The sequence below is a fragment of the Atractosteus spatula genome, chromosome 13 (genome assembly GCF_055471065.1).
Source record: "Atractosteus spatula isolate fAtrSpa1 chromosome 13, fAtrSpa1.hap1, whole genome shotgun sequence".
In the NCBI taxonomy this organism is placed as follows: domain Eukaryota; kingdom Metazoa; phylum Chordata; class Actinopteri; order Semionotiformes; family Lepisosteidae; genus Atractosteus; species Atractosteus spatula.
In genome coordinates, this window is record NC_142718.1 from 38,547,918 (window position 1) to 38,561,766 (window position 13,849).

General features: G+C 35.4%; 1 protein-coding gene across 1 annotated transcript in view; it reads right to left on the reverse strand.

The window, feature by feature from the left end:
- LOC148822385 (nck-associated protein 5-like) overlaps positions 1 to 13,849 on the reverse strand; it is a 131,562-nt gene that overhangs the window by 60,817 nt on the left and 56,896 nt on the right. The window contains exons 5-7 of the mRNA XM_088930520.1: positions 8,853 to 8,921; positions 5,305 to 5,343; positions 4,792 to 4,911 (exon numbers count right to left, since the gene is read on the reverse strand). Of these exons, the coding sequence (XP_088786646.1) occupies positions 4,792 to 4,911; positions 5,305 to 5,343; positions 8,853 to 8,921 (228 nt within the window). The remainder of the gene's footprint in view (positions 1 to 4,791; positions 4,912 to 5,304; positions 5,344 to 8,852; positions 8,922 to 13,849) is intronic.

The window sequence follows — 13,849 nt, forward strand, 5'->3', positions numbered from 1 at the left end:
ATTCGAATTTGAACTTCTGTGACCTTTTGAAAGTGAAGTCTTTATATTATTGTGCATGTGCCTCAAGCTAACCGCAGTGCCAACATTTTTCACTTATTTCAGCAAAATTTATTACAATCATAGTTATAATTAAATGCACATTAAATTAGTTGTCATTTAAATTTGCAGCTTCTGGTTTAAAATTTAGTGCTTCGAACATAATTGTGCCTCTAGGATAATAGTACATTGCTAATTGCGTGATATTTTACTCAGAAAATTAAACAAAAAGTCCTAAAGAAACAAAGTATAAACAGAATAAAATATAATTATTGCCGGATATAGTGTTTTTTCACAATATTTGTAGTATAAAGTTTAATGTATAATATATACTGTACTGTATATACAGTATACAGTAACTTCAGCGGTATGTTGTTTAAATCTGTTTTAAATTTTTATTGTTAATATATTTTGCAATTATATCAGGATTCAGAAACATCTTTTTCAAATTTGTGCCAAAAGAACAAACATTGCTAGCATCTGCTATATTATATCAGACAGCCATTTGGTGCAGGAACAGTTAATGTGTGAAAGGCCTTCTGGTTTCAGAGGATTTGGTAGGAAGATCTTATCATAGGATACAGTATTACACATCCTCAGCAGAGTCATCAATGATTCAGTCAATAGTGTCACAGGGCCTTAATAGGGAAGAGAACAGGGCAGGACTCAAGCCATTAATGCACTGGGCAGGCCATCTGGGACAGCCATGGGCACATTAAAAACATATGATACATTCAGCCAAGGACATTTACAGGCTGTGCTTAAACAGCGTGCCTCTGTTTGCTTCTACAGTATAAAGCTTCACAGGGTTTTGAAACAAACAAAAATTAGGAATATTTCATTAACAGCTGAACATTCTCCCATGTTTCAGGAACCTAAAACGGCACACAGAACACACTGCTTTTCACTATAAAACAGAGACATAACTTACCATTATCCATACCGTTAAAACTGAAACTGCTCGGTTAACATTTTAAGTCCCAAATAATTGGTATAGTCTGTCATCCTTACCCACACAGCTCAGTAATATGACAAAACAACCCAGTTTCAGGGTAATTGACAGCCAAATCTTTATGCACAGCACTTGTAATTTATAATGAGCCTACATTAGCATAAGAAACTATTAGACACTTTAAGTACACACCTGCATGCAGCTAATCAAATACCTGATTAAATTCAAATGCAGAAGATAAAAAGGATGGGTTGCCACATCACATGCAACAGCAATTGAAACTCATCCTTAATTATAATATCAATTGTGCTGTGTTTTTTTATCGTGAAAATACAAAATCCCCTATGGGCTTATGATAAATTTAATTACTGCCGTCGCCTGACTATGTCATTGGAAGACTGAGAATAGGAAACCTGAGTCTGGTGGAGACAATACTCAACATGTTCTTTGTCTAACTATTTTAATTCTGCAGACACAGTGATTCATATGTTGAATAACCTTGAAGGAAAAGGCTTTGTTTTAGTTATACATTCTGGGGCAATACTATTATTATTTCAGTTGTTGGGATACTCAAATTAAAGTGATTTTAAACTCGTAAAAAATATCAGCACACTTTCTCCAAGTATATTTTTGCAGAAACTATTTTTATTTACTATTGCTAATTTTCCTTTATTGTCAAAAATATTTTTCTTTAAATTAGGCATTTTGAGAGTATACTGTAAGTTTTCACCCCAACACAAAAGAAGCATTTATGGACCAAATATTTCTGACAAAAAATTAAAGTACAGTATAATCTGATCCATTAACCATTAGACCACATCTTGAGCCCTCAAGTAAAATGAATGTAACTGCAAGGGTAAGGTATTAATAAATATACTTTCTAGAGCTAATTTAGTAGTATTTAACCATGCCCTGTGGCCAACTTTTCACCCTAAAGCTGAGTTAAGGGCATAATGGATATTTTCTGTGTGCTTACCTGTACAAAACTAGTGCCCCCTGCTGGAGACGTATTTTTTTTTTCAAATTAACCTGTGCTTTAAAGTTTAAATCCTGAGAGAACAGATAAAGGCAGACAGGAAGATCGATAAACCATTAGGCTGAAGATAACAAAGAATGCAATATTTTTAGATGTCTGCTTTGATGAACAATTTTAACATTTTAATACACTTGAGTATTAAACACTTTACATGAAAGAGTGTTTTTTAGAGAACTATATCATGACCCTTAAAACCCTTTTTTATAAATAGTTTATTTGATTAAAAGACATTAGGAATATACATATTGTCTTCAAAAAGAGAAACACATAACAGTCACCACTGTCCTGAGACTTTTTATAGCTGCTGTGCTTATACCCATCAGATGGTTGCTGGATAAGTGCAAATAAAATACAAATATATATTATTTTTAAATTGTAGAGTCAAATTTTTCATCATTGCTGTTTAAACTGTAAAACTGACACAGAAATGACTGTTCGTTATGTTATGTTGTGGAGTTATGTTTGAAGACAATAATTAAAATAAATTATTAGGACAGTAACTTGTAATTAATTGCTCTAAAATTATGCAGGCACCTGTTGTGGCTGCAGATGCACTACGGTTTCCCTATGTTAAAAATATAAATAAGGGTATTATTTTTCAGAGCTGCGAAATAACCTGTACTTATGGGAGATAACAGCTTCATACAATAACAACTAGGAATATCCCTGTTATTCACAGGAGCATTCTCTGGAGTACAGCATAGTTAATATCGATTTCAAATTTAAATCCAACGATACTGTAATTGCATCCAGCCAAATGGGAGATCATATCTCTGTCTCATTAGAATGTTTTTTAATTAAAAAAATCTTTAATATATGACCACATTAAGAGTGAGATACACAGAGAGTGATTTTCAAATCGTCTTGCTTCAGAGTAAAAAATTGTTCCTCATTTTCTAAAAAGTAATTGAAAAAGTTTAAAGGTGTGAATTTAATAAGAGACAACGAGTGAAATGGGGAAATGGATATGTTTTCACTTAAACATCGCTGTTAAAAGTGTCGATGGATTTCATTAGGATAAAGAACGGAGAACATTATTCACAGGAATAAATGACTTTTGAAGGTATCCCTTTATATTCTTATTTTCCTAAAATCCATGTGTTATTATTTTGCACCAGGGTACAAATGCACAAGCCTGTGACAATCTGTTGTCTAAAGTAAAATCAATAATGCGCTCAGTTGTGTTTGGTTCCATGGTTGCTGCAGATCAATACAAATTCCCCAGTCCTGGGATGCCTTCTAGCTTTGACCATCTTACCACTGTCTTGGGCCAATACCTCAGAAATAAAAATGTTAAGAAATAAAAAATCAAAACACAAAGACGTTTGATACCCATAGTGTTAGGACTGAAACTGCAGCATTTATTTTTACCTTTGTGTTTCAAGACGTAACCATCCTGACCTACAGTATACTTTAGTAAGCTTTCATCATACTTTTAGCAACATACTGTACGTCATGCGGTGACGGTTACAGTTGTGATTCAAGATTTCACTGTTACTGGTGCAGTCTGGAAACAAAATCATGAGACCAGTGTGTTCCATCGCACAATTTTTAAGAAGGCATTCTTTCCGTCATTTTATACTCAGCTTAATGTTTTAGTTTTCAATAGCTCTGATCGCATTCCTGACTGAAAATGTGTTTTATTTTCATTTTCTTCCCTTTGATTACACGGATCAAAGGCGAGCAGTTCTCTCATGGCTCATTCATTCTCCTTTCACCACTCACTTCCAGCCTGACTTCAATCACACTGATGACAGCCACTCACTTCCCAACCCTCAAAAGTGACGCCAGTCTCCCTCTCATCCATCTGCTATCAATAGTGCCCTCCTCTCCAGTTCTCTGAGTCACGTACAGCACTCATCTGAGAGTGTCTGACATCGGTTTGAAAAGAAATAACGAGGTTTTGAAGGCAGAAGAGAGAAACAGGGCAAAAAAAATCTATATGTAGCAACACAAACAGATATAGCTGTCAATCTTGATTTGGGGAAAAAAAGGATACTACAAACTTAACCCCATCTTTCATCATTTCTTATCTTTCTTTCTTTTGGACAAACCTTGCGATGCTAAACTGTTTCCACAGACACTTTACATGACACTGTTATGCCACTTCTGAGAAAGTGAAGACATGCTCTATACTGTATAAGTGACATGCTGGCAGGATCAGCAAAGCCTAAAGCCCTTCTTGTTGGAAGATATGTGGACAAATCAGTTTAGTCTCTGAAGACATAGCTTCCAGTGGAGGTTTGTCACAAAACTCTCATATATTTTTAATTAAAATAGCAATATTTTAGTAGAGCTGTGGAGTAAAGGGGCCCTAATATCTCAAAAGCCTCACAAGTTATATGTTGCATTGTGGAAAAAAGTTGTAAGTAGATTATACGTGTACAGTATTTCCTCTGTTAATGCCCTTGCCTCTAATAATTCCACATGCTGGAGGGAGCCTTTTTTTAAGCACAAAAGGTCTTGGAAAACAGTGCAGTTTGTTTACAACACACATGCAATATACAAAATACTGTAGGTAGCTCCAACAAAAAAAAAACAAGGAAAGAGAGCTCATTAATTAATTCTGCAGGTAGGTGCCCTTGTAGTTCTACTCTATACCCAGCCAAGATAAATGTCTTGTGAGTTTTCATTCCCATAGAATGCATAAAATTTCAATTTTAATTACATTTTTAGAAATTTAACTCCTTCGTGACACCAGCCAGCTGTTAAGCAGAATCCAAGCCACACCCAGGAGGTTAAGTGAAGAACTGTAGTGAACACTTACCTGAAGCAGCAAACCAGAGGCTGGTTGAACCCGCTGCTGGAACAGAACATTCAACGTTCGATTCTGCTGCTCGAGATCAAACACTCTCGTCCTCAGCTTCAGGCATTCTTCTCTGAGATCCTGGAATGCAGAGAACACCAAACATTTTCCAGCTTTACACGCCACAACAAAAACAACAAGGTTCGGAGAAGGAGCATGCTCATTATTGAATCTTTTAACTTACAATGTTTGATTTTACTTCAGAATACAACAGCAGATGTTAACAATATACAGTAATACCTTACACTAATGTAAAAAAATGGACTTTATTTCAGCAGCACATCAGCAGAGAAACACTACCAGACATCTCCAGCTTGTCAATTAAAACCTCAGCAGTACAAAAACCACAGATCCTTGCTACTGTACAGTATGTGAAACAGCTCAGAATAAATGTAGCAAATAAACAGATTTGTGCTTTAGAAGATCGTAAGTAGGGACAGTACAGAATTCATAAAGATGTGAGAAAATACAAACCTTTTGAGTAAGCAATGCCTGGACAACTTGATTTGCCACCTTGAAGAAAAAAAAACATTTCATTATATGCATGTATTGAGTTTCCTTACCACATACTGTAAATAATTATATCCGAATCATCTCTGTGCTGTTCTAGGTGTGGGTTACTATAACTTTGGAACACAAAGAAAAAAAAAAGAATAGCCCAACTAGTAAAGGGTGTTTTTTTAATATTCTACCACTTGCATCATGTGAATAGACCCTTGTGTGCAAACCACAACATGCAACATAGTTTGTCCATAAAAAAACATAATAAATTACACATTTTCAAGGATATGCACTCTGCTTTCACGTAGGTGCCGTTTTAATAACTTTGTAGAAAGACTGCAATAAAGTCTTTGCACTGGCCTTCATGACCACCGGAGTGGAACAGATTAGTCTGAAGATTTTCATGATGTTTAATTGTTTCTTGATCCAATATTGACAAAATGTTGCTCTTATAACGATGGCAATCTGCTCTGTTGTAAATTAAAACACTTGCTTTCACCAGTCTGACTGTGCGATCTGAGCAGAATTCAGACCACAAAGCATAATTGACTTTGAATCAGATTACAAGACATTGATTGGTGTTTTATTTATGCTGTTATAGAAACAGAATACATTCTCAATTAAGAGCAAAACACAAGTGTAAATATGATATGCATTTGGTATGTAGGCACATGCTGTTATACCATTAATATAAATCAGTACAGAAAATCCACAAATCTATTAATTGTGTTGGCCAGAGGCATTTCTCTGGATTTTTTTTATTTTCTATTGATTGTGTTTTCTCAGTTAACTTCAGCGATTTGAGAGAATTAAGAAGCCTCAACCTTGCACAGCATTTGACCTTGGAAGAAGCTGATTGAGGGTTTTAAAAAAGGTATTTCTTCATTTCAAAGAGGCAGTTTTAAATAAATGCATTAGTCCATTAGTATTCAGACACCCAAGTACGCAAAAACACTTGTGAATTTGGAACGTGCAAAGGTAGCATTGTGCTTACATATTATATAGGGTGAAGGGCAGCAGGATTCCTGACTGTGGAGTTTCAGCACATTCATGTCATTGAATTTGTATTAGGACATACTGGTGGAGTAACTGGCTTCTGGTGAAATTGGGCCTGGTTTGAGTGTATGCATGTCTGTGTTTGTGTCAGTATGTGTCCTGTCAATGGACTAGCATCCTGTCCTGTTCATTGCTTGCCGGAATAGGCTCTTCTGTGACCCTATATTGGATGAAGTGGTTAAGAAACAGATGGATGGAAATTCTGCCACCATTGGCCATAACCAAGGTTAGCAACAGGTAGTGTTTTGCTTTCAGAGGATTTTACATGGGGAAGAGGGAATGGATAGACATTGTAACCTGCGTTTTAATGTATATACAGAAATATATCTCAGTGTGTGGGGGTTTTGTTTTACAAATTCAGAAATATACAGTACATTTTAAAAGAAATTGAAAGTGCATCACTGATTTATCTCGCATTTCACTGGAGGTGTACTTTAATAGTTGTCTGTTTAGCCGGGCAGTTTGGGTAGTGATATGAGAGAGAGAGAAGCAGTATTAAGCAGTAAGTAGTACTCTGTTAATAACTGCAGCTTGGCTGAAGAAAAAAATTGGCTTATTGGAACATTACTTTTCTCCAAAGACGTCTTGATGAATATTCAGTGTACAGTATAAGTATCAAAGGAAGCCCCCACAAAATCCACTTTTAAAGTTTACAAAATGTATCGATAACATATGAATTTATGTAATTGCTGCACCATATTACATCCAAATATAATTAGTCTATTTTTTGTTTAAATTTGATTTGGAATTTTAAAGCTGAAAAGCAAAGCCCAGGGGTCTGTTTAATCAGTAAATTACTGAAAAATATTCATGTCCTTGATATAACAGTAGGTAGGTAAAATACATTTTTCTAAATAAATACACTGAAGCCAAATTGTATTCCAATTTGTTTTCTTAGCAAACATAACAGAAGCTAGAGATGTTTCTATGGCAATGAGCAGAATGATATACTGTACACATACAGTACAGTATATACAGTATACAGTACACAAATGTAATGCAAGATTGTTTATCATACTGTATTTTCAGTTGTAAATGATCTGGTAACCTTGACTCTCCTAGAATACTGAAAAGAAAAGTTCCATACACCAACAATGAGGAAATCAAACATCAAATGATAAGGTAACACTCAATTTTTTTATTAACACTGAGATAATACCAGTAATGATTACTTTACATTGAAGTGGTAAATGTGTCAAACAGCACACATCTGTTTGTTGTTTTGTAGACATTACACCTTACTTTTACACCATTTACACCAGAAAATATTGAGAAAGCGTGAGCTGCTAACAAGAAAATTAATTTATTTTTTTCTGTATTTCTGACCTTTAGTGAAGTTCAAAAGATGTGGATAAAGTACTGAAAGCATGTTGAACAGAATGTATTTTTATGCGCCGAACCCAGTAGCAAAACCTTAATTTGTAAGTCAAAGCTTAGTTCTTTGGGTTAGAAAAAGAAAGCATTTTTCATCTTAAATTACATGAATTTACAGTATCTCTGACACAAACCGTGAATGAACATTCATTTTATTCATTGCCTTAGAACTTTTTAAGAGAAGTATTTTCAGATTAAATTGAAGCAAAAACATTTTTCATCACACTGCGATCGTTAGTGAATTTACTCATACAAACAAATAAACTGCAGAAGAAATTGTCCTGTAGGTCACAAAGGGACTGACACTTACTGTATATAAAATATTCTACATCAGGGCAGTGAAGTACAGCACTGTTCTGTGCTGCATACACTCTAGATACCAAGCACTGGGGTAGAAAGGGATTTGAAATGTATAACCTTGAAAACATAATGTTATGATTGTCAGGTCCTACTTTACTGAGAATAACACATTTCAGATTCAAACCTTTTCTCAGAATTTTACATTATACCCCCTTAGCTTGCAGTGGAATGTAATAGATGGACAGACACTTTTGGCATACACAATGTATAACATTCTGTCTCCCTGAGCAAATCAAAGTACAAAATGTCCAAGAAGAACTGACTCATTGATGCTATTTGTTTTCTTAAGGGATTTGCATTTGTGAAAATGTTTATTAATGGGTTCCACCCCCTTTTCGGCTGGAGTCCAACTGGTCAGTCTTGGCCCTCAACCATTGACCCTTCCAAAACCATATGTACCTGATGGTATTCATTTTCTTAACAGCAATTCAGCTCGAAATTAGTTCACATCTAGCTAAGTTCAACAAGTAGTAGCTGTCTTCTGTGTCAGGCTATTCTTCTGCTACAGCAGTTTTCCTTTCTCCATTCTCAAACTAGCTAGTACAGCTACCTGCCTACTGGTAACCCTCTTCCTTCTTCCCTTGAAGCTACACTTCAGGTTGTCCAGCACCTTCTATTGAGGTAAAAGGCCCATAAAGAGTCTTCCTTTCTGTTTAGACAGCTGGAAAGGAAGAGAGAACGATGCTACTCACTGAGAGTGTTAAATAACTGTTTTTAAGGGTTGAACTTACCTCGTCCAGACAGCGTTCATACTGTTCTCTCTGGTTTTCATTTTCCAAAGCCAGGGCCGAGTTTTCTGCCTGTGGTTAATAACACAACAAAAAGACTCAAGTGAATGAAAAATACAATGCCATTTTGTCTGCTGATGCCAAAGATGATTAATATTTGTTCTTCTGAAATAGGGAACCACACAAGTATTGGGATGGTTTTTAATTATTTTTGTTACTTTAATCACAATTATTCACAATTCAAGGAAAAGAATGCATGTTTTAACTCAGTTACTGTATATGGGCAGAAAACCATCTTAATCTAATACTATAGTTTCAAAAGCATCTGTTTCGTACAGTACGTAGCCCCTTGGTAGTTGTTGACGAACTCTGAATATTAAAAACACTCTGTTGGAAGATTAATGATAAATTATGGTTAACCACAGGTAAAAAAAGAAAGGTCTGATTTTTAAAACAGAGGTAATGGGGTGCTTAGCATTTTAAGTGCTTGAGTTGCTGATGGTTGTATTACAAAGGAGCTTTCTGTTGTGGTTTTGGATTTACTTAATACTTGCTATTTGCAGAACTGTGTCCAGAGACAAAATCAATCAGAGATGGCGATTCCACAAGGCAAGGCAGTTGTGTGCGAGCTGATTGAAACAGATGATGTTACAGATTGCATTTGGAAAAGGAACACATTTGTTAACGACACCTGTAGCAACCCGGGAGGGTTCATAAGATCCGGCCCGAATGGAGCCTGACTGAAAATAATCCAATTCACAAACCAACAATAGAACAGAGTGTAGGATGGAGACTCTTAATGTAAAACATATGAAATCCTTAGCCTTTCTGCTAAGCATATTGGGCTTTACATCCAATATTTATATATCATTTAATCATTTGCAGATTTATTGGTATCTGCTTTACTAATGCTCACTAAAACCAAACGAGTAACATCCATAAGAGGATGGGTGATTGCCTGTTCTTGTTACATTTTAGACATTTATTAACATTTACTGTATATTCAGAATTGTTATTTATTACAGAAAGCGCTGTGAAAATATTCTGCTCAAATCATTCAGGAGTGCTCTCTGTGTGTCTGTTCTTCCATTGTGTACTAGTAAAGTTTCGCGCAGAAGTCTGATGCCCTGTGTCCCACTCATCTGGCCTCTGGTTATGCTGCTGGTATACGAGGTTTTTCTGATGTACCCTGAAGCAAAACAAATCAGTGTCTAAGGTCTTGTTATTTTCACACAGTAGTGGTTAAATGAATACCTGCTACATTTTGACCATAGGCAAAAACAGTGTGGAAATACAGAAGCCTAGGGCTTAACATATACAGTAGGTTTTGCTTAATGCCTATACAGGGGCATCTGAGCCAAGCAAAATGGAGTTTAAAAAGACAATAAAATATAAGGAGCGGTTTTTATATGCAAACCACAAGAGACGCTTTGACAGCCAGAGCGTATTCCCACGCGGACCTGTCTGCTGTAGTCATAGTAAAGTGTAAGGTATAGGGGTTAGAACAGGCATTCTGCTGCAGCCACGAGAAACATGAAAATTGGCGTTTGAAAGGCCATGTGTCAAAATAAAGCCCAACCAGCAAATAAGAATCTTTTGAAAGTATCACGATTAAAGGTCAAGGAGATTCAAGTTATGATGTTGAACTTTAAGGAAAAGGCAGCTTTATAGAAGATGGACAGATGTGAATATTTTCTTGTTCCTGGTACAATACTGTGTTGCCTCTTAGAGTAAAACCCTATTGATTTACACACTTTCTAATTTGTCAAAGCCTGCAGGGCATATTAAATTCTGTCAAAGTTCTTGAAACTGGCTCAGTCATTTTTCCTTCAGCCTTTGTTGCGAAGTGCCAGGTCTTCTGATTGCAACCAGGAATCTCACATTTACAATCTGAAATTTTTCATCACCTGAAACTGAACATCCACAAGTTCGCATGAAATGAGTACTTTGAATTACAAATTAAAGAATATCTATGGATAGAATGTGCAGTAGAAATTAAACATAATTCAAACACTTCCCACCATTTTGGTCAGAATGTTTTGAGTGAGGCATCAAATCAGAACATATCCCATTATTATTCAGTTACATTAATAAAAAAAACCAAGTCAAAGCCTTAAGACACAGACCACCAAATTCAGACCAATATCTTAATATAATGAAATCAGGGGGTGTATGTGTAAGGAAAAAGTGGTTATTATAGGAGATGTCAACTTCCCTCACATAGACTGAGACCCATCAGTTATGTCAGCAGACGAAATGCTAGACTTCGACAGCCATGCTTCCTTACTGAACTTATCGGAACATCTGCTTTAGGTAAATTCATGTATTGACAGGATAATATTATTTTTGTTATTATTTTTTAACAATCACAACAGAGTGAGAAACACAGAGGTGATTTAACTAATATGGCACTGTTAGATCTTAAAAAAAAAAGGTTCACCGTTTCAAGAAAGCAGACTATGAAAGAACACGGCAGAGCTTAAGAGACATAAAATGGGACAAGGAAGATATACTGTACTGATATACTGTACTGTCAATAGCTGATGGATGGCAACAGTTTAAAGATATTCAGCTTGAACACAGAACACCTTGTCTGTTAAAAACAGAAAGTGGGACACATAAAAAAGATATAGGTGTTTATGTTAACAAATCATTTTTGTCTTCTAAAGCAGGGATATAACCCCCTTATTCAGACGTGAGAAAGGAATCAGAGCCATGGGATGGGATTTACTTAGAAAGATTTACATAGTACACGATAATCACAATGATGTTTCAAATAATTCCAATTAATAACACCAAAACCATCCCCGTACCCAAAGGGCAAAGAGTAAATTTCTCTAAATGGCATCAGGTAAATATGCTATACAGTAGTTTATTGCATTTTTAAAGGAGGTGCAACATTATAAGAAACAAAATGTCCTTCACATATCATTAGACTATATTTTTTCTGTGTCTGTCACAGATGATATGTGTATGTATACTATGTAGCTAGTATTTTGATAATACATGTTACTGAATGTATGGCCTACTTGAAGTACATTTTAATCAAACCAGGCTACCCATACCTATTAGCAGATTTGACCCCTGTTTTAGAGTACTGTATGTAGGATAGCAATGGTAAGGGCAAACAGAACATTAAGATATAGTGTTAAAACTTTGTAATTTATATCAGGGGATGTTACTGTATGTTAAAATTATACAATGTACTAGAATGAACTCATTGAATAATATCACATACAATTTTGGTCACCATGGTCAAGAAAAAGATATTCTTGCTCTGGAATCAGTGCAGTGAAGACTGACCAGATACATTTCGAGGCTTAAAAAAGGTGCTACACTGACAGATTTAAATAACTGATTCTTCTTAGTCTTGAACTGAGAAAACTGTAAGGGTACCCGATTCAAATAGTCAAAATCCTGAAAGGCAAAGACAAAACCAATGCTACGAGCTTCTTCAGCATCAGTGAAGGCACTGAAACATGAACCAGCGATGGTTCACAAATTAAAATTAAGTGCAAACGTATAGAAAACGTGGAACAAGAGGCACTTTTTTACACAAAACACTTGCCCAGCCATATTTTCTATGCCAGTATTATAGTGTCTTTCAGGAAATGTCTGGATGTGAATCACAGAAATGTTCTAATGGCAAGGTCAAGCTTGTGGTATACAGTCATGTCCATGCTATGTTATGTACTGTACATGTTGCTAGAATCAATGCTTAGAGTAAAACACTAAAAGAAGATGGTTTTCTCTTTTGGGGAATATGGGAACGGCAGAAAATTAATAACTTCAAAGGAAGCTGGAACTTAAAAGTCTAAAATGATGGTGAGGATGCAAGGAGCGCACTGAAACTTCATTGTGTAATTTACAACCTTACCTCGGGCTGGTATGGCGAACACAAAATGGTACATCTCTCTAATCATCACCATCCCTGCCAGGAGATATTTCAATAATGCAATAGACACATACAGTACACTAAAAATATATTCTAATGATATGTGAAGGACAAATATTTTTACTTTTACAGTATAACATATTGTGGGGTACTGTGTATGCAAATACATGTTATAGCAGTGAACTTAATTATCTTTGAGGATACATATTCCTATGAACTCTTTCAGTCCCTCATGGCACTTTAACTATTTTTTCAATACAGACATACTTTAATGAGGCCCAGGTATACTCTTTGGTGTCATAGAGAAAGACTGGCTAATTGCTTCTATTCCTGCTCTAGTTAGTTGTGAAAAACGTGTCACAGGCTTCAGACGTAAAGACACATCGGGACTTAGGTTGAGATTTAGGAGTCATCTTGTGCTTTGAAAAGAAAAGGCATGGCACACTGAGTCAAGGACTCTTCAAAAACACATACAGTATACCATACAATACCTCCAAAGGCTTTGACATAATTCCTATACTTTACATGATGGTACAGAGTGTGATATATTAATATAACATTGCAATAGTAATGGCATGACAGAATTAAACTACGAATATGCAAATAAATGCCGTACATTATTTCTGACAAGTTTTTAAAGTAAAAGTTGAGGTGGAATTTGGGCAGACTGAATGTCTGTTCCTACTGATTTCTTTTATTGAGCTGAGAAATGGAAATAGACATTTTTATATATGTACTGGAGTGTAAAATATATAAATCTTCCCTGTATGTACAGTGGTTCTCAAGTACTTTACCACTAATGAATTAAAACTCAAGTCATAGCAGGACATGGTATAGGTAAATAAAATAAACTTTTGATAAAAAAATATTATTTGAACAGCAAAATAAATCTCAAAATATGAGATACAAAATCATCACTGCTTCAGAAGTACCGAAATGCATTGTTTATGATAAGATGCTAATTAGGGATTATCTGAGCTAATTATGATTGCTTTAAGGATTCTTTTCATGACTGTTACAACAGTAATATGCCCAATCAATAATGATAATGTCAAATAATAACATTATGAGTGTTTATATCATGCTGCCACTTCTATTTTATTGC